General features: G+C 51.7%; 1 protein-coding gene across 1 annotated transcript; it reads right to left on the bottom strand.

Annotated features, from left to right (window-relative positions):
* Positions 1-1,828: 1,828 nt before the first annotated feature.
* Positions 1,829-15,275, bottom strand: INSIG1 (insulin induced gene 1). Its single transcript, XM_079932500.1, has 6 exons — positions 15,019-15,275; positions 13,914-14,346; positions 12,115-12,239; positions 10,733-10,899; positions 10,321-10,420; positions 1,829-4,718 (listed from the first exon to the last, which is right to left on the bottom strand). The coding sequence occupies exons 2-6, from the start codon at positions 14,320-14,322 to the stop codon at positions 4,689-4,691; spliced, it is 831 nt and encodes a 276-aa protein (XP_079788626.1). The 5' UTR covers positions 14,323-14,346; positions 15,019-15,275; the 3' UTR covers positions 1,829-4,688.
* Positions 15,276-27,206: the final 11,931 nt, after the last annotated feature.

The raw sequence follows: 27,206 nt of genomic DNA, 5'->3' as shown, positions 1-27,206 counted from the left end.
CCTGGCGGTCCAGTGGTAAAGAATCCGCCTTCCAATGCAGGGGACATGGGTTCGATCCCCGGTTGGGGAACTAAGATCCCACATGCCACGGACCAGCTGAGCCACGCGCCACTACTACTGAGCACGCGTGCTTCAGTTATAGAGCCTGTGTGCCGCAAACTACAGAGCCCATGTGCTCTGGAGCCCACGCGCCACAATGGAAGACCCTGCATGCTGCAACTGAGACGCGACACAGCCAGAAAAATAACCTACCCGAGAGAAGACACAGAACAAACACGAAGAGCTGTAGGTTCTAATGAGAAAATTACTTTAGGGGACTTCTAGCTCATTGTCCTTGGCTGTCTTGTGTTCCTGAACTGGGGAATGTATGTCACACAGGACAACAAAAACCGTAGAGCACTTATAAGGAGCCAACACACTAGAAAAACAGTGGCTAATGGATGAAAATAGTGATGCGATACTGCTTTTCACATGCTACCGTCTCGTCTTAAATCACAAACCTAGGCAGGAACTCCCGCCCTGTCTCAGCACATCCGCTCTTTCCAGACCAGTCGGCCTTGTACCAGGCACTCGTGTTACAATTGTCCAGTAAGAGAGTCTTCAGGTGTGAATCTCTGAAGATCTACACGGAAAATCCACAAAGGACCAAGTTTGGGTCCTAGGCCTTGGATGCAGATTTCTTGCATCTTTCTTTGCATATTTTCGTGTTCTGGGTGTTTTTTTTTATTTGTTTGTTTTTTGTTTTTTTCGCGTTTTTTTGGCCACACCACACGGCATGTGGGATCTTAGTTCCCCGACCAGGGATCGAAGCCAAGCCCCCTGCAGTGGAAGCGCAGAGTCTTAACCACTGGGCGGCCAGGGAGGTGCTTTCTTTGCATATTTTGGCGGCATTCAGGGGTCAATATGAAATCCCCCTGTGGCTAATTTACCAAGAGCAAGTGTGGTGGTAGATGGGTGGGTAGTTGGCCAGCTTCCTAGTGTGTGAGATAAACGTGTTAGAGCTGAACTGAAGTATCTTTATTAACATTTTATAATATTAATACTTTTCAGAGTATATCCCATCTCTAAGGCTTTATCTGCTAGTTACATTATTACAAAGAGATCATCTGAAATTCTCAGAAAGTGAACATTCATAGCAAAAGGTCTATTTAAAACATGAAGTAGAAAAAGCAAGTTTAGATTTAAATAGGCCCCCTTCGCTCCTCTCTTTTTACCACCAACATAAAGGGAGTGTCTATAATTCAAGGGTGGGTAGTTCCCGGGCACCAGATGACTTGATTATGTCTAATCCAGGTCTTTAGATGAACTGCCAGAAACACTCCTCAGGTAAGATCGCAGGAGACTTTGAAAACTGGCTAAGTAAACACAGTGCCCTCGTCCCCGTCCTGAGCTCCTCTTCACTCAGCCTCGCTTTAGCAGCTGAAGAGACGGGACGCGGAAATCTTTTGTGTACCTTTAGTGAAATGGGATATTCAGTCACCTGCTCACAGACCAGAGCAATTCCAGGAAACGTTTCAGTCCCCAAACTTACTCTGAAACAAGGCTTAGGCCAGCTCAGAGCAGGCATTACCCTGTTAGAGCCTCATGAACTGGATCAATCTCAGGCAAAGTCTTCCAGTCTCTGTGGTGAGGGAAATGTAGCAGCTCTCGGTTTTCCGTACATGAACAGCTCTGTGTTCCATGCAGGAGAAACTCACGGGTCTGGACTGTATTATAAATATATCGGGTTGAGTATAACAAGGGGAGGGCTTTCTCTACTGCCATTGCAACGCTATTTCACGACTGAAAATAACTTTTGCAAAGCTGCGTCGCATAGTTGCCGGGGCGGGCGGGGGTGGGTTCGTGGGGGAGGGTGGGACAGGCGTCCTCTTGTCCCTCTGCTTTCGGGGAAGAGTCAGCGGAACCAAGGACCGCAGCTCAGCTCCAGCCCTGCCTCCCTTCCCAGAAGCCTGTTCTCTTTTCAAGCTTCCCTGCCAACATCGCTCGGGGGAGAGGGCAATTCCAGGGCATTTCCCGCAGCGCTGGGCCCTGGTTCACCTTTGGGACGGTGTGGGTCGTGCAGGATGGCTTCTCGGGCTGCTCTGGGTGCCAAACTGCGCACAGTTGTTACTTCTCTAATTAAAGAATCAAACAGCACCCACTCTTCGCTGTCTCAGTGGGTGAGACAGGTACCTTCACACCTGCCCCCCCCCCCCCCGGCCTGGCACTGGGGCCCTGGGAGGAGAGCCTCTGAGGCCAGTTCTGACTCTCGTCCAGCCCAGCACCCGGCGCTGGTAGAGCAGGCATTCAGCGGACTTGTGCGGAGGGCAGCGTGTGTGGCGGGGCCCTGACAGCTTCGTCACCCGGGGCGGCTCTGCATCCGGCAGGGACCGAGGGAAGTGGACCTGGGGCAGGGCGCTGCTCCTCTGCCGTGTGGCCTGCCACTCGCGGCCCCTGGACACGCTGGCTGTTACTTGGGCTGGATGCTCTTCCCTTTCCCTGGGCTCTGTTTTCTGGGTGTCCAGACCCCCCCCCCCCTTTCTAGTACAGGGAGAAAGGGCCCTCTCTCCCAGAGAGAGAGGATAGCATTCCTGGGAGAGGACAGAGCAAGGCCCAAGAAGACGCCCAACCTCCCAGGGTCAGTGGGAGGGGCAGGAGGAAGTTAAACTGGGCTGAACTACACGTCACTTTCCACCAGGAGGAAAACGAAGTTTCCCAAGAGGTTGTGTTGAAACTTAGTACATTTTGAAAAGCTATAAAATATTCTTCCATTCCAAATCTGAATATCCTACAGAGAGAATCCGCCGCCTTTTTAAAGAAAAACCCATAAATACGATGGCTGGTTTTGAACCTTTAATAAAAGTAAAAAATGAATGCAAAAGAACACAATGCTGAAAACTTGGTGTGAATGTGGATCCCGCTAATGTTCAAACCTGGCGTAGTGCAAAGCGTGTTCACACTAGTTGACATTCTACAGACTCAGATGGCTTTGGTTCATACACTCGCTATAAAGTATGGGCAACAAAATTCTTCAGATTCACATCTTTTGGCTACATTGTTTCTAACAGGTATAGATTTATTTCCAGTTTAAGAGAAAAAAATACTCACTGTGCATGATCAAGTATATTTGAAAGATTCAATGCCTGCTCTCATCTAATAACTTCTGGTTTTTCATAAAATGCTGATAGCCTCATTGAAAACTCTTTTCACATAGCTGTGTGATTTCAGAAAAATGTGTAAGGGGGTCATTGCAAAGTTCAGAATGATCCTATTTTCTTTTAAACAAAATTCCTCTAAAACAAATTAGCTACAGTAACCTAAAATTTACTCCAGGATATTTTCCTCAAAACAAAACCCAACTGCAACGAGGACCATCACGTGAGGGGAGCTGAGAGCACAGCCCACGGCTGCTGGCAGTGGCTCTGACCGCCAGCTGCTCAGGGGGAAGGAGTCTTTTCATCCAGCCATGTTCACAGAGTGTAAAACAACCAAAACATTTAAATTGCAAAATACAAAAAGGTAAATTTGTGAGTAAAAATTACAAGTTTACTAAACGCACAAAACTGGAGTATTTCAAAGGACCGGCTCAGTGGAGAGCACAGCAACGAAGTAACTGCACAACTGAGAGGGGCTGTTGCTGAATCTTGCCCCCATGCAGCACTGAAATGGAGAACCCTCTGTAACACCTCATACGTTAAAAAAATAAATATTTAAGAGGATACAAGGCTCAGGTTGGTTTTCATATACATTGCACTTGAAGTTGAAGACCCAGTACTTGCAAACTGGGTCTAACAAACATGGTCTATGCCATTAAATGAATACATTGTGCTCACCACGTCTTTGAGTATTTAGAAACACCAAATGTTTAATACAGTGACATACGCACTCTTCTTTTTACAAGGCAATCACAGATTGCAAATCCCATAGGGCTGTGGGAAAAAACAGTCATCTCTGTTCTGGAGTATCAAAGAAACACACAATTTTGGCTCACTAAGACTGAGACACACGGCAGGCAGGTGCCCCTCCTAGACGATTACGGATTCTGGATAAACTGCATAAATACTGAGGTGGACATTCCAGCACATCACAGTGCAGAACGATGACCTCTCATTGCCTTCTGCTCTCGGTAAGATTGTCTACATGCGACTCCGCGGAGGAATGAAAAGCACGGCCGTACGCTGGGACACGTGCGCAGCTGCGGGACGGGGCGCCCGGCACTGCCACCCTAAGCTCGCCGCCCCTGCCTTTCTCTTTTTCTACACAACCCTATTTTAGAAATCTTTTGGATAAGTAATATTCCTATTTTATCACACTTCATCTTTGTAAGCACCATCAAGCTCTCCCCTGGGCGCTGATACAAAACCAGAGCTGGTAGTTAGGCTTTAGGTTCAAGGCTTGGAAATATGGCAACTTGCTTTTAATGACACATGAAACCGAATCCTCGGGACCCTGCAGCCGGCCGGCCTGCACTTGGGGCCTCCTGAGCAGACCCAGGCGTGAATGCCATCAGGCAAGGTGACATCTCAACACAAGTGGTCATCTTCCCAGTCTGCTGCTCTAAAACAGGTGAACTGTTTTCCAGGAGTCACTTGTACAGTCAGCCCAATCTAAAAAGATTATTGAGGAAAAAAGATAATCTTTGTCACAATCCAGTATCCCAGATTTCCTCCCAAATCTTGCCATTCTTCAGGGTCAGTGGGTTTGAAGAGTCAATCGCTATGCGGCTTTTCAGGAACACCCTACATGCAAAAAGAGAAAAAGGAGCGAGAGAAAATCAGCACTAAATGTATACATATTTTATTTTATTATTATTATTTTTTTGCAGTACGCGGGTGTCTCACTGCTGTGGCCTCTCCCGTTGCGGAGCACAGGCTCCGGACGCACAGGCTCAGCGGCCATGGCTCACGGGCCCAGCCGCTCCGCGGCATGTGGGATCTTCCCAGACCGGGGCACGAACCCGCGTCCCCTGCATCGGCAGGCGGACTCTCAACCACTGCGCCACCAGGGAAGCCCAATGTATACATATTTTAATTAGCAATTAAGCCGATCCTAAAAAGTGAAAGATAAAAAATTCCTTTGAGTCGGATAAGATAATGGAGACGAGAAATGCGGAGCAGCAGACAAGCTCCAACAACCCCACCGCGGTCCTCTCCCTGTCCGGGGCTAGGAGAGCTAGGAGCCACTGTTTCACCCAGAAAACAGGGCCCGTCCCTCTCAGGCGAGGTGGAGGGTGTAACAGCTCGGGAGCCGTTTCTACACACGCTTCCTCACTGACCTGTACAGAAATGCAGGGAGGTGAACCCTGCACTTGTCACCGCTGTCCAGGCCCGGCCTGGTCAGTCCTCAGCAGAGGACAGATGTTCCACTGGAGGAGCAGATCCAAGACCAGATGACCTTCCTGAGGTCACGGGGCTGCATGAGGAGAGACCGCCACGCCTCCTGCCACGGAGCCAGAGCCCCAGCACACGTTCTAACCTCTGGCTTAGCAGCCGGCCGGCCAAGTGGAGTGGGGAGCGGTGTGCAAGGGCAGCTCTGCGCGCTCCCGAGGCGCCCAGCTCCAGCCCTGTGCTGCACCCACTCAGGCAGGTGGTCAGCCTCCTGAGTTTGTATTTCCCTATCTCTAAAGCGGGCTGACAAGAGTCCCTACCTCCAGACTGCTGTTACAGGACTCAGCTGACAGTGAAACTATTTATCACAACACCTTGAGTGCAACAGAAGTGCTAATTAATGTTGTTATTACTACCAGCAGCCGCTGGATGGCAAACAGGAAAGGCAAACTGAATTCCACGTGCCAGGGAAGCGCACCTGTAACCAGGTGTCCGGGGCCTGGGCCCCAGGAAGCAGGGCCACGCTCTTCGCCGTGGCAGCTGGAAGCCTTACTTTTTTTGAGAAAAGACTAAGCTACAAACAGCAACAGATACAGATTCTATAAAATGATGCTACGGACTCACTTTTAAACATGCAGGCTGACAACGAATACCACAAAGAAAAAGCCCCTCGGACCATTTAACACTCAAGCAAAGCCAACCTGTAGGTTTGGGGCATGGCTGCCCTTGATGGTAACCATATTTCTTTTAAGGGCAGTGGGAACTGAGAAGGCGCGAGGGGGAGGGGTGCAGAGGCGCTGGGATGGTCACCCTCAGAGGGAACACAGCCATGTCACACTGGACTCGGGCAGCTCTGGTCACTGTGTTGACCAGCGCCCACCTAAGGTCTCCACCTTCAGACCTTCATCTTCTTCACTCGAATCACGTCCCACCACAAAAGCCTTACTTGGTGAAGTTTTAAACCAAGAATTCACTCTTAAACGCCGCCCCTAAAATACCACCTCAGATCCATCTTCTGTCTAAGGGCCCAGCGGCACAGCCAGAGGAAAAGAAATGGGCGGTGCTGACCAATCCCATTTCTAAGGCACTGAGCCATTTCCTGGGTTTTAAGGATGGAAATGAGCTTTCAAATTCTTAAGAAAGAATAAGCTCACTTTCACAAATAAGATGTTAATTTTTTCCCTTTTTTTGAAGAAAGAAAATAAAGACTTGGCTTAGGTATTTTAACTCCTTCTTTAAAAAGAAAATGTTTAACTTGCTCTTTTTAAAGACTTTTTTGGGTGAGAAAGATTCTAGCAAGGTGCCAGTCTGTCCCAGCCTAAACTTTCAAGACTCCCCAAAGAGAATAAACGTGAGGTTAACAATTCTTGGACACAAATACACAACAGCAGGGCACACATCCCAGTGTGTTAGGATGCACGAGCCTCAGGGGCCCTGGCTTACGTGCTAGGGTCCCCACAGCCCAGGCCCCCGGGACCTTCTCCAGGTGACTGGGATCTGCAACTGCAGTGGCCAGGCAGGTGGAGGAGGGTAGCAGCCACACCCGCAGATGCTTTTACTGCAGTGTCCTCGCTCCAGCCCGCCACGTCCACCTGTTGCTGCTTGGTGGGGAAAGCCCACGCAACAAAAGGTCCTGGGAAGAACTACAGTTGGGCAGGGACACTCAATGCCGTGGGGAGCCACAGTTTTCTAAAACAAAGCTTAGTATAAATGGAGTTTTCCTTCTTCAGCTCTGATATAATCTGAAGCACATTTAATTTCCTACACTTCCAATTCTCTTCTCATGAAAAATACAGTTTTGGCTTCACGCACTTATCTTTTACTGCTGCGACAGCATGCTTTAGAAAGGCTGCCTGCCAGCCCGCGGGGGTGGCAAGCAAGGCAGCATCCTCCGTTCAAGCCGAAGTGGACCGAGGATTTGCTAAGAGGAGGTTGAGAGGTTCAAGAGTCAGCAGAACTGGATGTGAAGGCTACGCACTTCCTGCTGGACAAAGGCGGACTTTTTATTAAGATTCTCTACTGCTTTCGGGGTAGATTTGTTTACAGATACTTTGAAGGATGGAAGAAGAGAGAAACAGAAAGGCAGAGACCAGTCTGGACAGACTCAGGGAGGGGCTGCTGGGGTAGGGATGAGAGTCTGGGAGCTGTGGGGGGACTGATTCGCTGCCTTGTCATCCGCAACCCAAGGCCAAGGCTTTGCTCCCAGTGAACAGACAGCACAGAGGCAGAGGGACCAGAGTCCTGCATGACCTCCACGTAAACGATCTCAACAGGGCACAGCAACAGGTCTGCCCACCTCCTGACACACATCCGTCCGCTGAGAGACCTGTCACAAGCTCCTGTACGCACCTTAGTGCTTCTGCTTCTACAAGTGCAGCTGGCCCTTGAACAACACGGTTTGAATAGCACGGTTCCACTTACATGCGGATTTTTTCAGTAGTAAATGCCACAGCGCTGCGTGGGCTGTGGTTGGCTAAATCCACGGAAGCAGAGGGCTGACTCTACGTTACACTCAGATTTTCAACTTCTTGGAGGGCTGGTGCCCCAACCCACGTGCTCTTCAAAGGTCAACTGTAATGTTTTCATCGTAAATTTTAAAAATGCAAAAGAGAAAAAACCCCAAACTACCTGCAGTTCTCCTTCTCAGAAATCGCCACTTTCGTTCCTTTACACACCCCCTGTCCTGTTCCCTACCCTGGGAGCAAGTGCTGCACGCCTTTGCCAGTCCGACTGACCGATCCTTTAAAACTACTTAAACCTGGTTCCTCAATCTCAGGCCTCAAGCAACTCATAGGAGTAAGTCTCCCTCATTCGCTCGCCTGACTTCTGGCAGAAACACAGCTGTGACGTGATGTGCGATCGTTTTGCCTTCATTCACACTGACTGTGCCCTCCGCTGGGTTTGGAAACCTGGAGAAAAGGGACTTAGCTCTTTTCTCCCTTGGAGCAGCCGGCAGCGGGCGCCTGCTACCACATCTGTTCCGAGGACCCACGCTGGATGCAGCAGCCAGAGGGGGAGTCGGGAAAGCCAGCTGCGACTGCTCCTCCGGCTGGAAAGGGCCTGCCGTTCCCCCTTCAGCTGGGATCCAGGCGTAAGGGTTTACATTTTCATGGATGTAAATATGGCAGGAGCGCTGGGCTCAGAGACCCGGGAGCGTCGTTTCCCTTTGATGACCTGGGATGTTCATCGCCCTCCTCCAGTATCAAGACACAACAGTAACATACAAATACAAGTTTTCCCCCAACTTTAAAGAGTGAAAAAGAAGAAAAAGCTTAAGCGGGGAGAATTACAATTATGCCAGCTATCTTAAGTTAGGTTTAAAACTTTCATCTTTTCAAGAACGAAAATGCCTACGACAAGGATGGAACGATCGCTGATAAACCCACCTTCATTCAGCGTCGTGACAAAAGGTGTGATTGTGCCACTCTTGTAAAATGTTACCTTCAACCATTTCTAGGTGTTAGGAACTTGTGCATGATGTGTGGTGTCTACCTCTATCAAAAAAGACCCTTGGGCTTCCCTGGTGGCGCAGTGGTAGAGAGTCCGCCTGCCGATGCAGGGGACGCGGGTTCGTGCCCCGGTCCGGGAAGATCCCACATGCCGCGGAGCGGCTGGGCCCGTGAGCCATGGCCGCTGAGCCTGCGCGTCCGGAGCCTGTGCTCCGCAACGGGAGAGGCCATAGCGGTGAGAGGCCCGCGTACCGCAAAAAAAAAAAAAAGAAAAAAAAGACTAAAGCTGATTAAAAACCTTCATCATAAATGCATGGCAGCATCAGCCCAGCCTCTCGAAGTTGTAACCAACTGGCTGAATGCTGTCAGTTTTAACTCCACGAAGAGTCGCGGGGGTTGAAGACAACTTATCTCAAAAGCCCTATTGGACTCCTCAGCTAAATGGCACTGAAAATAAAAATCCCAAAGCAGTAAGGGATCGTAAAGCGGCCTCATTCTACTCTGAACCGGAAGGGGCTCCAGGGAGCAGCACAGGGGCACCACGAGACTGTGGCCACCGTGAGTGTGAGAAGAGCCAGGTCCTCCGATGCTCATGAGGGGTCAAGAAAGAAAGGCTTTTCAATTGAGTCTTTTCGTTTTGGCAAAAGCAGATCCACACAGAGTCACAGAAGGGCGGAAGGCAAGGATTTGGGCTCAGGAGCCGGTGGAACACTTTACAAATTCTACCTTTCTGAAATTACTTCCATTTTTATGAAACAGCCAAGCAGCCTTCAGTCTGGCCCTCCCAGGCCACCGTCAGCTGGCACGAATAACGGCTTGTTTCTAAAAACACCATCTGAGGAACCAAGTCAAGTTTCTGAGAAAGCCCCAGAGTGTCTCTGAGAGAAATGGTCCTTATAAGATTCTAGTTTCTTTTTTTTTAGTTCATTTTATTTAAGCCTCGAGTCAAAGTCTATTCAGAATGACAGTTAAATGTCCACATTTCATCAAAGCGCTCAAGTGTCGACCATTAACTCCCGGAAATAACTGCCAAGTCATCCTGACTTCGTTTGTCTTTCTGGCTCTCGGGAAGTGGCTCTGTGCGGGGGTCCCGTTTCTCTCTCTTTAGTTATTAGACAGGGTCCAGGCTGGAGTCCGCCTACCCAGGGAGGCTGAGCCCCCTCCCAGCCTGGTCCACACTCTCATGGGCCTGGCCTGGGGTCCTTTCCCTAGCATAGCATCATCTGTACATGCGTGAAGGCGGGGAGGAAACTGTTTATAAATCATTCATTTAGCCATTGAGTAACTTTTCTCTGCCAGTTATCACAGGAGCTGCAGTTCATCTGTAACGTGAGTGGAACTCTAGTTCCTTTTAGTGCGCATTGTGAGCTTACGATTCCCTGAATCTTTATCATCTAGCAAAGAGTAACCTGGGTATTGTACCTAGTTTTCTTTAATACGCTTTTCTGAATAATTGTTGCGAGTCTCAACTAGATATTTATCAACAGCAACCATAACGTATCACGTACACTCAGCCTATGAAGCTGGAAACCACGGTTGGGCACCCAGGTGACAACTGTACGTACCATGGCTAGCTGTCGTCCTATGTTTCCCACGGTCACACCTCCCGAGAAGAAGATGCACGGGAGCCAGGAGCGGATGTACAGAAAGTCCGGGGACGTGTACCTGGAGAGAAGGAGACGTGAGCCCCTGGGCAGCCGGCTCCCCGGGCAGGCGGGGCGGGCACACGGCGCACCAGCAGCGTCAGCATGTGACATCCACGCTCACCGCCACTGCTGGGTTTTCCTTTACATTAGATTACGCATGGTGCATTTTTAACACGTCAATCAACAATAAGCAGCGTTTCTGAGAATTTCATGTCTAAGTTTATGCTATGTAATTACAGAAAAAACATGACATCTTAGCTTAGAAGGTATTTTTTTAAAAAGTTAAGTAACAGCTTCCGGACGGAGGTGATATTTGAGAGCACATGCTTACTGATAGACACCATTGTACACCAGCAGCTGAGTGATCACAGTGGCGAGGAAGGCGATGGTGATCCCAAGCCCAAGGCCGCTTCTTGAACGGTCAAATGTCCACCAAAGGCCCAAAGACAGGGCTGCTAACGTCAAGGAGAGCTGAACGTTATTGGCAAAATCCAATTTCTGGCGATGCAGAGTTAAGGAAAAGCGTAACGATTTTTAATATTGTCAAACCCAGAGAAGCCCCAGGGCCTGCAATTACGTGTGCACCACATAATTCTCCATCCATGGAGCTGCCAGGCGAGCTGCAGAGAGCATCTGTTGGATACAAGGTTACCGTGACCGAGATGACCTGGAACATCTCTGGGATCCCTGGGTTGAAAACTTGACTTTACAAGTAAACTTCCTGAAAGCTACATATAAAATTCTGCTGGTATTTCAACCAACAGCATACTTTGCTAGTAAGTCATCTCTAGTTCCCCTTTTACTTCTCGTTTTTATTAGTAGGTTGAACTGAGCAAGCCCAGTCTTCGCTCCACGTCTGCAAGAAGACACCTCACCAGGATGGCATCCAACACGACACGGTCGCAGCTGGCGGAGACACGACTGGCTTCCGTCACAACACTGCTTACCAACTGCGGACGAAACAAGTTTGTCAGAGCCCAGACCTTATAATACCCTTTTCTGACATTCTTATCATTAAAATCAGGCTAGAGCAGATTTAAGAAGCAGTAACTCTACAATTAACTTCCTCCAAAAATATAATCTAGTCGTGCTAAAGAAACCATAAATCTTTTGAGACCTGGGAGACCGCGGCCCATCGTCCTGAGGGATGCACCGTGTGCAGACACGCAGCATGTCTTGTGCGTCCACCCGTGGACGCCAGCACCTGATCCTGAAGTTAGCCTCCACTAAGAACCCCATTCCCGAGGCCACACTTCTGACTGGCCCTGGGCCTTGCCTGGTCATGCCAGGGAGGGACAGAGAAGCAGACAGGCTTCTCCTCCACCTTCTGGAAGGATCCAAGAAGAGTGATGCTCTCGCCACTTCTCACTGGGACACAGGAACCAGGTCTTCACGGTGGAAGGAGGTAAGGTAGAAATGTAAAGGGCATCACAAGGTGAACTCTGAGGATCCAACAGATGCTGCCTGAGAAAGGACTGAATGAAGACGTCCACTGTGTTCCTGGTGTTAACTGTTTCCTGAAATGAACTGAAAGGACTCCAAGAACCATTATGAAAATTGCTGAGAGTAAACTGAGCAACGTGCTTTGAAATAACATACTCGGAAGAAGATGGTTCAAGTGACTCATGATGTGGTATATACTCATTAAAAGTAACGAAACTTTCAACGTGTAACGTAAGAGCTGCTCTGGACAGCACACCCACTGAAGGATACAGCACTGGCGTGATTGATACCAACAAAAACTGCGACACAGCGCATCACACTGGCCCACTCCCTCTTAAACTTGTGTGGCTCTCCAAGGCGACTGTCAATGCAGGGGTAAAGCAAGCCGACGACAGCTGTTGAAGAAAGACAAGCAGCAGCGTTAGAGAACCGGCTGAAAATGATGTGATCTCTGCGTGGCAATTGTTAACATTTTTCAAACCATTCCTTTTCCTAGAAGATCTATCAGCTACAATGTAATATTTGAATTAAAACTAATTTTACATTTTTTTTCTCCTCGAGTACAAACAAACAAAAATCATTGTTTCGAAAAATTTAAAATAAAATCGCAGTTCTTTGGTTTGAAGCACAGAAGGAATGGAGCCAGGGGTTAATTATCCATAAGCAAACTACTTCTGCGCCTACACAGGGGCCTCCAGCTTGCATCAGTGTTCCTTCGTACAGTGGGGAGGGGAGCTGCCACGAGGGCCTTGAGGCCTCAGCACCAGTGTGTATAGCCATACACTGAAAGGGTTCAGAAAAACAAAGCAGGAGCCTGTCTTTCCAAGAACAAAAATGAGAACACTCTCCCCACCGCTTGGTAACCACAGCATCCCTCCCATGACACGTCCCGGCCGGAACACAGCTCTCCACTCCAGCCTCGTGCTGAGAAGGCAACGTGTTTCCACAGCGCAGGGGATACACCCAGACTCCAGGGGGGGAGTAGGCAGAGTTGAGAACAGTGGGCCTGTCACTCAGTTGTGTCCCCTTGGACACGGTTGCTTAACCTTCTGTAATTCAGCTTCCACGTCTGTAAAATGGAGTTAACAGCAGAGTCCTTTTGTAAGGACGAAAGGAAGCAAAACATATAAAAATGCAAGGTAAGCAGTCCATAAACATGAGCTACGAAGCAGACAGGAGGGCATCCCTCCTGTAGCACCGTGGTCACTTAGGTACACGCTTGTTCTGCCCGCCAGACCAGGATGCTTGACGGGGGCAGTCCGCTCACTCTGTACTGCCAACAGCTGGGAGAGCTGATGCTACAGAAAGCATCTGACAAATGTTTGCTAATCAGTGGATGCTGTGTGACCAGAGAAGTACTGTGACCTGAGCTGAGACCAATTCAGCAAGTTTATAAAACCAGTCAAATGACCAAGAAATTCTACGCAAAAAAGACAGTCCGCCTGTCCACAATTCAGACTGCTAACCCTGGGTCATGTTTTGTGGCTGGCCAGGTGTACTGCAATATGAACTCTGAACAGGGGATTTGTTTTCCTTCATCTATGGAGCCCAACGTTTTAGGGGGAAGGCCTGGCTTTGGCACGTTCACGGGCATCCCGAAAAAGGAAGTGTGGGAGGCCGCTCGGGCAGCAGTTCTGCCCACTCGGCCCACGTGACGGTTTGTTTTCAGTTACCCAGCGCTGTAGCATGTTCGCTGGGGCAGCCAATCGCACTGCAGTTCCCTCGCTCACCAGTTCTGCCAGCGGCCAATCGCACAGCTCGCTCGGGATGACAGCTGCGGGCTCCCCCAACACTGTCCTCAGGGCCGGATCAGTAAGAGGGAAGGACCTCGGTCAGCCTGGCACAAGCGTGAAACAGCCAATCATCTCCCCACCTGGTCCCCAATCGCTGGGCTTCTTCCAGCCTCCAGAGACTGGCATTGCGGATCACCATCCTCTCCCCCCGCCTCCTTCTCTAAATACAATCACTGGAGATGCACACTTCCCCTCTGCGGATGGTTCGATTTTCAAACGAACGGTTCTCAGAGGCTGAAAATCGTTCTTAACCAAACATCTTCAGTTTCTACTCACCAGCTGCTGTCCCACAGCACGGGGGAACCCACCAGGCGGAGGAGAAGATGGTGGCGATGACCTCCTCAGGGAACAGGGTGACGTTCCTTTGGACCTGCAGCAGGTTCAGCACCAGGGCCAGGACCACGCCCACTGAGAACAGCACCAGGCTCCTTTGCACCAGGTGGTGATGCCAGCTGGTGATGTGGCCGCTGCTGCCATGGCCTCCCACAGCAGCGCTCCCGGGCCCGTGAGCCGGGTCAGCGCCCCGGGCACTGTGGGCCACCAGGGGAGAGGGGCCTGACACTGAGGAGGTGATCATTTCTCCCACTTTGGCCTCCAGCCCTCTGGCACTGGCCCTCAGGTGGCTTCTGTGCTTCGCGCCCTTAGCGCAGGGACCGCTCCAGGGGTGGTCGTCCAGTCTGGGCATCAGCCACCAGTGTGACAGGCTTTCCTAGAAGGAAAAGGGGGTGTGGAGGTGGAACCCCGATCAAGTTCACTTCCAAAGGACATGGCAGGTCCAGGGAGGCCCGGTCAGAGGGAGGGCTCTGCTCGCCTTCATCGCCGGTACGTCCAGGGAAACCCCCAAGGCCCTCGGAGTCAGCCGCTCAGGGGAGCCCACGGGCAGGTACCGCGGGCGAGGGCTGCAAGGACCCTGCCCACACACCCCGCCTGGGAGCTGCACAGGCTGTTTTCAGCGGCAGCCGGATTAGGTACACCTGAGCGTTGAGCGCCCGCCGCAGTGCCCCTCTGCATAAGCCCCGAAGTTCTGGCCCGTCCAGTCCAGAAGTTTTTCAGACCCCGTCCGTCTGCAGGAGGCAGACCCAGCCAGGCTAGCCTGGAGGCAGGCCGCCCAGGACAAGGTGCTGGGGTCCTCCGAACTGACAGGATCACTGGCAGAGCCCACCTGGGGTCGGGGGTGCAGCCCCCCGCGCCGGGACTCGGGCTGGGGTCAGAGCGTGCGCCCAGCCCCGAGGGTCGGTGCCGAGGATCCCAGTGGAAGGCCGTCTCGAGGGGCGGCTGCCGGGAGTGGAGGCGCCGGCACCCCGACATCCCCGCCCGGCCCGACACCGGGACCCCACCCCCGCCGCCACCGGCCTGGGTCCCCTCGCTGCGCCTCGCGTACCTGGCTGAGGGGCGCCCGCCCGCGGGCTCGCCGAGGGAGGAGATCGCCGAGGAGCGTCACGGCCCAAACCGCCTGGAGTTGAGCCCGCGGCGTTCAGCTCGCCGCGCAGCTTATAAGGCGGGCGGCGGGGCCCCGGGTCACGTGACCCCTCCGCGGCCCGCCGCCCGCCACAAGCGCCAGGGGGCGTGGCCACCGCGCGCCCCGCCCCTCCCGCGCGCCCGTCCGCTCGCGGTCTGGTGAGGCGGCCGCGACCAATCGGGGGCGGGCGACCCATATGACGTCATCACACGCCACCGCAGCCCTGCGTCCGGCGCACTGACTTGGGAGCGCGGACGGACGGCGGACTGACGGCGCCGGGGGCCGGACGGGGGGGAGCCGGACGGGGGCGGGGGGGGGGGGCCGGACGGGGACGGACTGACGGACGGGGCTGTGGGGGAGGGGACGGACACACCGAAGGGCGGAGCTGGGAGGGGACGACGGGCTGGGGGACCGATGGACGGGAATGTGGGGAATGCCCGACGGCGGACCCATGCACGGCGCTGCGGGGCTGTGTCGACAGGCTGCGGGACTGACCGACGGACGGGGCCGGGGAGTGGGGCACAGGCTGACGGACGGGGCTGGCCGAGAGCGCCCCGGACCTCGGGCGGGCGGCTCCCCGCGCAGGTTCGGACCGGACGGCGGCGGGAGGGCCGTTTCCAGCAATTGGCAGCCGCGGGCCTGCCGTCGGGTGGTTGAACACCTTAGTCCCCAGACCCTGACGCAGGCGTGGCCCATTCCAAAACTTCCCCAGTGAGGCCTCGCCAGCTGGTCACTCTCTGCACCTGCCTGACACTTGATAATACTCTGATCTCTATCCCCTGTCCTGCTCCCTGAGACTCCTGACACCACAGCTGCTAATTTAAAGCGGGTTCGTGTGTGCAGTGACCAGAAGGTGCTGGCATGCGTAGTAAGGGCTCGGAGGTATGAGTTGTTTATCGTGTGTGCAAGGATGTGCGTGTTGTTAAGGGTACTTTTATGTTTCCCAGCCACCAGAGTGGTTCTGAAAACTTACGACATAAGATCCTTTATGAAAATGAAAGTGATGAAATTTTCATAAAATAATTTCTTCTAGTTTCTAACTTTCCTTTCATGGGAAAACAAACCATCAAAACCACTCATGAAAAAATAAGACGTTGTTTTATCTTGCTGATGTAATATATTTATACCCCGTTTGCCACATGGGTCTCACCATTTAAAGAGGAGGCAGGCTCCTCGCCGACTGAAAACCCACATCTTGTTGAGCAAGGTCGTATTATTAAGATGTCCTTGAAAAACAGTAGAGAAAGTCTATGGTCTTTTGTACTGTCTGCGGGTGAGCAGAGATTGAGAGGAAGTTTGTGCTCTAAAGAGCAAATTCTCTCACGGCCAAGAGACCCTACAGGCTTAGGCAGTGTGAAATACCATATTGTGTGGCATCTTCCACATCAGGGTTTCTGGCTTTATGCCAGAAGGTTAAAAAAAACCTGAACATCTTCCAGAGGTATCAACATTTCTCAAATTTGATTTGGAGAGTGGGGGTAGGATTCACAAGAATTTCTAATAGTAATCAGAAGACTTCAAGGAAAAGTAATGCTGGCAGTGGATATGTTTACTGTCCCAGACCATAGCGGTGTTTCCTTAGGAAACCTGAGAGGCGCTACAAAAGACAGTTGCCTTGTTAGCGTGTTCCTGTTGCCCCAGGGTCAGAACTGGTTTCTCTTCTTTGTCTCCTTTACCTGACGGGCTAGACACAGCCTGATTGTGTGGATGTCCTACCCCCGGTCCATGATGCCAACGTGGCATGAACTTAACCTAATCTTCTACTTCTGTGAAAACATAAAAGACTGTTGTCACTGTGGATTATAACCAAAATTGCTCTCCAATGGTTATGTTCAATCGAGACAGCATTTGCTAATAATGTGACTTGTTTTCATTTCTTGAGCCTGACCCAGACAAAGCAGGAGTTGGTGGAAAGGAGGGTTCCGTCTTCAGCTCTGCCTGTGGGCAGGTAGGGCCAGGCTTTCCTCTCTCTGCCCTGGTCACAACTATGTACTTTGTTCCCAAAGGTTCAAAGTAGTTTTGACTCCAAGGAATCCAAGAAAGGCTTGGAGCCTTGAAAGGCTCCAAGTGGCCTTTCTCTCTTCTCTCTGGAAGTCTGCATAAGTACATGAAGATATGTTTCTCTGTGTGTGTGTGTCTGTGTCTGAATGTGTGTGTGTGTCCGTGTGTGTGTGTGTATACCTTCACGGTAATGTTGGAACCCACAAAGTTCCAAAAAGCTGCCCAGCTATCAAGCAACAGGAAACTGGTCCGATAAAAGGGGGCACGTCAGTGCGATGGGATGCTGTATAATTGAGAGTCATCCCTTCTTCAACCATCAGAGGGCTGTGCTGGGTCTCCCCTACCCCACCCTCAAGTTCAAGTCCCATACACACAGGTTAGGAAGCACTGATGTAAATCAAGCTCTTAACCTCATGGAGACGCATATACATCGCAGCCTTGACCCTGAAATGTAGGTGTGTCCTGGATTCAGTTGGGCAACACCAGTAGATACAGGAAGCTTTTGCACACCTGCTTTCAAAACCTGGTTTATTCAGATCTATGAGGCCCAATAAACCAAGGTGACAGCTCTCTGCTTACCTACCGAACTGCTGTAGACAGGGATTCCCGGCAGCACAGAAATCAGCGTATCTGTCTTCTGGGATCTAAGATAGTTTTCTTCATCTTTTTTCTCTTGCCATTCTGCATGGCCATGCAGACTCTCCCAGTATCTTTCAATTTCAATGTTCCTTATGTCCAAGTACATATCTTATAAAAAAACTTTATGGGTTCCTGTGTTGTCTGTCTGCTGTGCAGAAAAGGGCTGTGAATTCCATTAGCTAATTGGTGTGTTAGGGTCTGTCCACTCAGTGACCTTTTTCTCTCTACCGGAGCAGATGTTAATGCAGCCTAGCCTCTGGTTCTCCATCCCCTCTGGCGTCTGTACTGGGACTCTGTGAACCGGGGGGCTCCTGAAGCCACACAGAGGCCCCGGGGACCCGTGGGAAGGCGGGAGGGATGCCTGTGAGCTGCATTTTGTCTGGTCCCTGCCGAGGGCTGTCAGCATGGCCTCTATCTCAGGTAGCGTTGGTCACTGCATCCCCAGGGTGTGTGGTTTGCCTAAATGCCTGTGGAGTCTGATCCCACGAAAGAAGTCAGTCTAGGGGAATGACAGTGGAAGGATTTGGATTTACTGTCTGGAGACCGCAGCCTCGATATCAGAAACCATATTCAAATATTTTGAGAGTTTGAAATGCCATTATCTCCAGCGAGGCTGTCATTGATGCAGTTTCTCTGTTCAGCATAATGGGCTCTATTCTCTCCAGCCCCAGTCAGTGACTCTGAGTTAAGTGTCTGGGCAAATGTGTTCATGAGGGTCCCATTTGGTTCTTAATTGTACCACTTTATATTAATCATTATAGATGTGCTATTACACAAGGGGAGTTTACTGTCCCTTAGGAACTAAACCCAGTCCCGTGCCTTCTCCCCAGACCACTCACTAAGGGCACGATGCTCAGTAGCTCTTCTGGACACAGACGAATCGTGGGATCATGGGCGGTGTGTGTGGGGGGCTGTTCTAAGAACTTTAAGACATCGTGTGGTGGGCAATCTATGGCTCTTAGTCTGTATTCCTACTGTCCTTTTAATTGTAACACTAATAACCATTTTAAAAATAATCTATTTAAATAACCTATTTTTGAAATTAGGGTAGATGATTAAGTATATTATTATTATTTTTTAAATTTATTTATTTATTTATTTTTGGCTGCGTTGGGTCTTTGTTCCTGTGCGCGGGCTTTCTCTAGTTGAGGCGATAGGGGGCTACTGTTTGTTGCGGTGCGTGGTCTCCTCATTGCGGTGGCTTCTCTTGTTGCAGAGCACTGGCTCCAGGCATGAGGGCTTTAGTAGTTGCAGCTCGCAGGCTCAGTAGTTGTGGTTCATGAGCTCTAGAGCGCAACCCCAGTAGTTGTGGTGCCCAGGCTTAGTTGTTCTGCGGCATGTGAGATCTTCCCGGACCAGGACTCAAACCCATGTCCCCTGCATCGCCAGGTGGATTCTTAATCACTGGCCACCAGGGAAGCCCAGTATATTATTTTTAAATAGAAAAACATCACGTGCTTATTGTAAAACATTCAGACAACATGTGAAAATACATTTTAAGAAAATCCATAATTCCCACCACCTAGAGACACTCACTGTAACTTTTTGGGGTATTTCCAGATATTTTTCCTATGCACGTATGTGTGTGTTTTTTAAAAAAAACAAACAAAAAAACACAAGTAGGATCATACTTTGCGTATAGTGGAACCAGGCCTTCGGAGCTCATGCATAGACCATGTCATCAGTTTTTAGCAGCGTTGTTGAGATAAAATTCACTAATCATGTAATTCACCCGTCTGAAGTGTACAATTCAATAGCTCTTAGTACATGCACAGAGTTGTGCCACCATCACCACAGCCAGTGTTAGGACATCTCATCGCCCTGAAAGCAGCTGTGTGTGCCGAGCTATCGTTCCCCTCATGCGCCTCCCATCCCACCCTCCAGCTTCCACTCCCCAGCCCTAGGCAACTACTAATCTCTTTTCTGTCTCTATAGGTTCTGGAGTTTCATATGAATGGAATGATATAATATGTGGTCTTTTGTGTTTGATTCTATCACTTAGCGTGATGTTTTCAAGGTTCATCCTCATTGCAACCACGTACCAGTACTTCATTCCTTTTTACGACTGAGTAATATCCCATTATGTGGAAATACCACATTTTGTTTACTCACCAGTGGATGGGCAATTGTGTTGTTTCCACTGTTTGTCTATGATGAATAATGCTTCTTACAAACATTTGTGTGTGAGTTTCTGTGTGGACATATGTGTTCCCTTCTCTCGGGGGGAACTGCTGAGAGTAGACTTGCTGACCCTCTAGTAACTGTCTTTAATTGTTTATGGAACTGCTGGACTCTTCCAGAGCAGCTGTACCATTTCACATTCCCACCAGCAGCATATGAAGGTTCTGATTTCTCCACACCCTCACCAATGCTGGTTGTTATCTGACTTTTTGATTCTAGTTAGCCCAGTGGGTGTGAAGTGTGTGTGTCTTCGTCTTGATAGCAGGATGGTATTCTTCCTGTATGTTGGGGAGTGTCTTCGCTTGTTTGCTAAGACTTTATTGATAAGTGTCATCTCAACACGAGTGAGGGAATGAAGTGAGTGAACCAGTGAAGGAGGAAATACAAGGCAGAGCCTTACCGACGTGGCTGCAGCTGTCCGAGGAAACACATCCACTTGCCTGGTCGTGCACCATGTCTCCCATACAGGCTGTGGAGAACAAACATGTTTTACAAGAACAGTCCTTTGGGGAAAAGAAAAAAAAAGAGTATCTTTAGTTTTCTGTCTCCCTTCTCTGGTTGGTCAAGTTTGTCCCTTGGTCACCATGTCCTCCGCGGTTCTGATTCTGGTTCTCAGCACCCCCTGTAGCTGCTGGGGATCCAGAGCCCACGGCGAGTGCATTGTCGGAGTCTGAAGCTGTAGGAAGAGCCCAGGGCTGCTTCTGCAGGTCCAGTTGGGTCAGATGGTCCATTCCTGTGTCAGTCACTCAGAAGGGGAAAAAAGATGCGTGAGAGCCCAACCCTTTGATTTACAGAGACCTCTGCAAATGGCGGCCAGAGTCTTTGGAGGATGCACGAAGGCAGGGTGTGTGGGGTGAGGAATGAATGAGCGTTGGTGGCCCTGGGGGCGGAGATTAGGAAAAGGCTGCAAAGGGCACTGGGATGGAAGGTCCAGAAACAGGAAAAGGAATGTGGTTAGGAAACCCAGAGAGACGCTCCCGTTCGCAGCACAGACACTAAACGCAACGACGCAGTGATCAGCATGGGCCCTGAGCAAGGATGACGTGCAAGTCTGTAAACGCTTCTTCCACGTTAAAGGGGAAAAAAGAAACCCGGAGAGGTGTGTTCCACGAAGGAGGGTCAGCAGAGGCAGAGGCCAGCTCCTGTCCGAAGGAGGCCGTGATGGGACGTGGGGAACTTGGGGGGGACAGTGCGGAGTCAGGCTGCTGCTTCATAAGGAGCCAGGTTGGGCAAGGATGGGAGAACAGGGCTGGAGGGGAGCGTGGGCTGAGGTGTTTTCTCTTGTTTTAAAGACGGGAGAGACACACATTTAAGTGCTGACGGAAGATTCCAGTAGAAAGAGAGAGAAAAGGGGGAGAAAGTGTGAGTAACTCCTGAAGAGTCCTGCTGAGGAGGGACGGGTGTGGGGTGAGTAGGGGTTGGCTGTCCCCAGGAGGGCGCCCCTGAGGAAGGCCTGGGCCCGCAGGCGGTGGGCCTGGAGGGTGGGCTCCAGGGCGCCGCCCTCAGGGCTTTCGAGTTTGCTGGAGGCTTCGGAGTGAGGGGTGAGCTGGCCAAGCGAGGGCCTCCTGGGGCTTCGTGCCGGGCCTCCACAGGGTCTGCAGGGTGGCGCGATGATTCCTTTGTGCACCATCTGGGGGCAAGAGAAACTGGGTTTTTCCAGGTGCAACAAAGGAAGGACACCGGGGCAGGGAAGGTTAGCGTATCGGGGAGTGGTTCATGGACGTGGGCGGAGGCCCGGGGGTGGGGGTGGCAGCGGCCCCCCGGGAGGGAGAACCGCGCAGAGTGCCGTGAGAACTCGGTGTTCCCTCCCGCGTGCGGCATCTGTGTTTTGTCTGCTGGCATAACCCAGGCACCTACACATGCGTTACTGGATACACGATCTGGAGGAGAGACTGCGGTCACGCGGGGGGTTCCAGAGGGACAGCAGCTGTGGGTGATGGTGACACGCCACGGCATGGCCCTGGAGTTGGGCGGCCGAAGTGGCGAGGAAGAGCCTCGCGGGCCATGGGGTCCGGCGAGGCGGGGCCGGGGCGCGGCTGAGTCGTACTCGCGTGGGGGGACAGAGCTGCTTAGGCGGGATGGGCTGTGGAAGAGGATGTGTGCCTGGCCCCGTCTCCAGGGAGTGACGACAGTGGACTCAGACAATGGTAGGTGGCTGTGGCTAAGAGGCTGCACTGGGTTGAATAGCGTCACCCCAAATTCGTGTCCTTTCTGGGACCTCAGACTACAACCTTATTTGGAAATTGGGTCATTGCAGCTGTGGTTAGTCAAGATGAGGCCATGCCGGAGCAGGGCTGGCCCTTAATCCAACATGACTGGTGTCCTAATAAGAAGAGGGACAGAGCCACGGGGAGAGAGGACACAGAGAAAGGCCACGTCATGATGGAGGCAGAGGGTGGAGAGATGCAGCTGCAGGCTGAGGAAGCCGAGGGTGGCCGGGAGCCCCCGAAGCTGCAAGGCGCAGGAAGGGCCCTCCCCAGAGCCTTCAGAGGGAGCGCGGTGCTGACAGCACCTTGATTTCAGACTGCTGGTCTCCAGAACGGAGAGACAAGAAATGCCTGTTGTTTTAAGGCCCCCAGTTTGTGGTGCTTCGTTACAGAGGCCCCAGGAAACTAACACAGAGGGAAGGACAGGTCTGTGGGACAGCTGCACAGCAGGTGGCACGGGACAGCCAGGTCCTGCCAAGCCTGGAGGCGTGGGCGTGGGCGGGGAAGAGGCGGAGACGGCAGGCAAGTTCACTGTCCAGACGGGGATTTCTAGAGGGCGGGGGTGTAGCCGGGAGGAGACTGTGGAATCAGGGAAGAGGAGAGGTGGGTGGTCAGCGTCTCATGCCTCACAGCCCTGTCTTCCTTGGTTATTGTCCAAAATGCAGACGCCCAACATGGCCTCTGTTATCATTATTATTTTTTAATATTTATTTGTTTGTCTGCGCCGGGTCTTCGTTGCAGCACGTGGACGCTTAGTTGCGGCATGCATGTGGGATCTAGTTCCCTGACCAGGGATAAAACCCGGGCCCCCTGCATTGAGAGCGTGGGGTCTTAACCACTGCACCACCAGGGAAGTCCCTGGCCTCTGTTATTTAACCTTCATAAACACCTGAAGGATAGGTGTCATCTGTTACCTAGCTGTGAAGAATTTGAGTCCCGAATTAAGAAATTTGCTCAGAGCTGTTGCACATGAGTGACAGAGCAGGGATTCAAATCCAGGCCCATCTGAGTTGGAAGCTGCTGCCCTCCCTCCTCCTTCCTACCCACACCCCCAAACCCTCATTGAGCATCTGCTGTATACACTGTATACAGAAGCTCAGGCATCTACCTGTGTCCTCTACAAGCTCACAAGCTGGTAGAGAAGGGCATCGTGTGAGCTTCACAGGACTGTAGTAGCAAATTGTCATAAACTTGTGGCTCAAAATAATGCCCATTTCTTGTCTTAAGAGTTCTGGAGGATGGAAGTCCGAAATGGGTTTGAGTGAGTTAAAATCGAGGCATCACAGGCTGCGCTCCTTCTGGAGGCTCCCTGCCTCTCCCAGCTCCTGGAGACCCCCCTACCCTGGGTTCGTGGCCCCTCCTATATCAGCCTGACGTCTGCTTCTGTCCTCCTGTCTCCTTCTCTGACTCTGCAGCTTCCCTCTGTCACTTCTGAAGACCCTCCTGGGTAATCCAGGACGGTCTCCCCAACTCAAGAGCCTTGACTTAACCGCATGTGCAGAGTCCCGCTGTCGTGCAGGGCGCCATGGTCCCAGGCTCCAGGGGTTAGGACGTGGCCACATGCGAGGAGCACTGTGTCCTGCAGCCAGAGACGTGGGGCCACCGTCCGATGCACGTTTCCTCACAGAGGTTCACACAGGATGCCATGGGAGCACAGACGTGCCCCTCAGGGGTGAGAGGCTCGAGCCTGTCACGTGGAGACGGGCAGTGGGGGCGGGCGTGAGCACGGCTGGGGGGTCGGGTCAGTGTCTGGAGGAAGGAGGGGAGTTCCTAGGGCCAAACCCCGAGGGACATGCTCAGTAACTTAGGCTTTATCCCCTGGGCTGATGTCTGCAGACCTTAATTTTTTCTGGAGAAGGAAGGATTTATTATGACTTGCAGCAAGTAAGAAGAACGCCGGGGATCTTTCCCGAAGCAGTGTCTACTCTCTGCAGACCTTTTTTGATCACATGTTTCTGTTGGTTAAACGAGGGTTAGCTCTCACCCTAAATAAGTGTGTCAGTGTATTTAAAAATTATATGTGTATCGTTATACTAATACCTTGTGTACTTTTATAAGATGTATAAAACAGGGGTTTACTAACAGAACACCCTGAATTTTAGCTGGACACGTGATGACACTTCCCAGGCTCCCTTGAGTGCAGGTGTGGCCGTGGGCCAATGGGATGTGAGCAGACGTGCCTGAGCCACTTCTGGGTCATCTCTTTTCTTAAACTAATTAATTAATTAATGTATGTATGTACGTATGTACGTATGTACGTATGTATATATGTATGTATTTTTGGCTGCGTTGGGTCTTCGTTGCTGCGCACGGACTGTCTCTAGTTGAGGCGAGTGGGGGCTACTCTTCTCATTGCGGTGGCCTCTCTTGTTGCAGAGCATGGGCTCTGGGTGCGTGGGCTTCGGTAGTTACAGCGTGCGGGCTCAGTAGTCGTGGCTCGTGGGCTCTAGAGCACGTGGGCTCCATTAGTCGTGGAGCGCGGGCTTAGTTGATCCTCGGCACGTGGGATCTTCCCGGACCAGGGATCGAAGCCGTGTCCCCTGCATTGGCAGGTGGATTCTTAACCACTGCGCCACCAGGGAAGTCCCTGGGACATCTCTTTAAAGACAAAGTGCTTTCCTGAGTCCCTTCTTAGTCTCCCCTTATTCCTGCAACAGAGAATGTGGACGGAAAGGTGAGCCGGCTTCTACCCTGCAGACAAGATGACACCGTCAGGACAGAGGAGACACAGGCCCTGTGGAATGACCCGTGAAGCACAGTCTGCTCATGTCCACATGATTTCAGGAGAGAGAGCTAAACATCTGCCTAAGTCTGTCATCTTTCATCGCCCAGTTACAGCAGCTTTGTTTTTACCCTGATGCGTATACTGTGTCCAAGTTCACGTTTAAGCTCAGGTTGTTTTCCTAAGTGCTTTGCCGTGAGATGTATAGCAAAGCTCCGCCTGGCGGAAAATGTGTTCACGGCCCCTTCCCGTCTGCTTACAGGGGGTGCTAAGGTTTTGTTACTATTATATACACGCGAGAAGGACGCGGATTATGAAGTGGTTTCTGAGTTAAGATGACCTATAAGCCACATCAGGGGCTGCAGTGCGGTAGCTGTGGGCTGAAATACACACTGGTGGTGTGACCCACGTGTGCCTGGACATGTCACGTCCGGCGTGGCCTGCAGCTGCCGGTCTGGCTGAGCAGAGTTGCTGCTGTCAACCTGTTTGGTGAAAGTTAGCAGAACTGGATTTCTGTTTAGAAACACTTTGCAGAGCCCTGGGGTGCCTTGCTGCTCCAGGCGTGGGGCGTCTCGGGAGCTCGGGGTGGTCATGCTCTCACTCTTTGCTCTGGGAGACGATCAGACCTGGATGGGCCAGGACCAGGTGCGGCAGTAACTGCCTGGGGGGACAGGCCACGACGCGATGTTGGCTCACCTGGTGGGGCTGGAGGGGAGCCGGGAGCCGGGAGCTCTGGGGTAGAGTGTGGGGTTCGCTGTGCCTTTTCTCCCCTCCGTGCCTGGGACCAGGTGTAGCTGGTGGGGTCTGTGGCCCCTTGGGATGAGCCGCCCCCCCCAGAAGTTCTCGGAGCACAGAGCCCATGACCCCTGCCGAGTGGCCCTTCAGTCCAGGGTCCGTGAGGAGAAGAGGGCATTGTGTCTTCTACTTGGCTGCGGCCGGAGACAGGGTGGGGCAGAGACCCCCATCCTCAGGACAGAAGGTGGAAAGGCCTGGCTCCACTTCCTGCCTCAGAAGTGAGCGAGGGGTACAGCCTGGGGACAGCAACTCTGAGAATGTCTGTGCTTCCCTGGTTTGTTGCTGTTTTTAATCCTTTGTCGCTTTGCCTGTGGTTATTGGCAACAAAATCTTTAAAACAGAAAAAGGAAAAGGGCGTTCGTATGTGCCCTTGTTCAAGATTAACAAGAAAGAGGAAAAGTGGAAAAATGACAACCTGTTTTTCAGCCAGGTTTGGGGGTGAGCTGGGGGGAATGGGGGACAGGGCCCCGAGGGATAAAGTGGGTGACGGTAGCAACACAGAGAGGACAGGGGCTGCCCAGGGTACGAGTCTGGCCCAGCTGCATAACAGGGAGGGTTTCTGGAATTCCTCGGGGATGCAGAGGGAAGGGGGAGGTTCCCAGCGGATCCGGGCGGTGGTGCTGCCGTCCAGCTGGCTGGTGACCCTGGGTCCTGGAGGAGGAGCGGGTCGGCCTGTGGGATCAAGCGAGGGTGGGAGGGAGGATGGGGGATGCTGGGAAGGTGCTTGGACACGTAGGGGGTCTGGACCCCAGCAGATTTCAACAAGAACGTGTGTAAAAGATGGAGGAAGCAAAGGAGACAGACTGACGGCCAATAAGCACGTGAAGACGCGCTCAGCATCACTAATCATCAGGGAAACGCAAACCAACCCCGTCATGAGGTGCCACCTCACGCCCGCGAGGTTGGCTGTTTCTAAAAACAGAAACGAAAGATAAGTGTTGGCGAGAGAACATGGAGCAGGTGGAGCCTGTGTACTGGTGGTGGTGGTGTAAGATGGTGCCACCCGTACGGAAAGTAGGAGAGTGACTTTGTCAAAAAGTTAAACATAAAACTACCGTGCAATTCAGCAAGTCCACTTCCGGATTTATACCTGAAAGAAGGGAAAGCAGGGATTCGAACAGGTATCTGTGTCCTGTGTTCGTGGCGGCATTATGTAGCCAAAAGGTGGAAGCACCGTAAGTGTCCATCAGTGGATGACGGATAAACAAAGCGAGGTCCATCGACACAATGGAATATGATTCTGCCTTAAAAAGGAAGGACGTCTGTCACCTGCTGCAATAGGGATAGACCTTGAGGACGATACTCCAGGTGAAACAAATGAGTCACAGAAAGAGTAATACTTGGAGATTCACTTATATGAGGTCCCTGGAGGAGTCAAATTCATAGTCAGAAAGCAGATGGTGGAACTTCCCTGGCGGTCCAGTGGTTAAGAATCCGCCTTCCAATGCGGGGGATGCGGGTTTGATCCCTGGTTGGGGAACTAAGATCCCACATCCCTCAGGGCAACTAAGCCCACGCACTGCAACTACCGAGCCCACGCGCCACAACTAGAGAGGAGCCCACAT

The sequence above is a fragment of the Stenella coeruleoalba genome, assembly GCF_951394435.1.
Source record: "Stenella coeruleoalba genome assembly, chromosome: 9".
In the NCBI taxonomy this organism is placed as follows: domain Eukaryota; kingdom Metazoa; phylum Chordata; class Mammalia; order Artiodactyla; family Delphinidae; genus Stenella; species Stenella coeruleoalba.
Note: the sequence above shows the minus strand (reverse complement) of the source record. Positions and strands in the feature narration are given on the sequence as shown.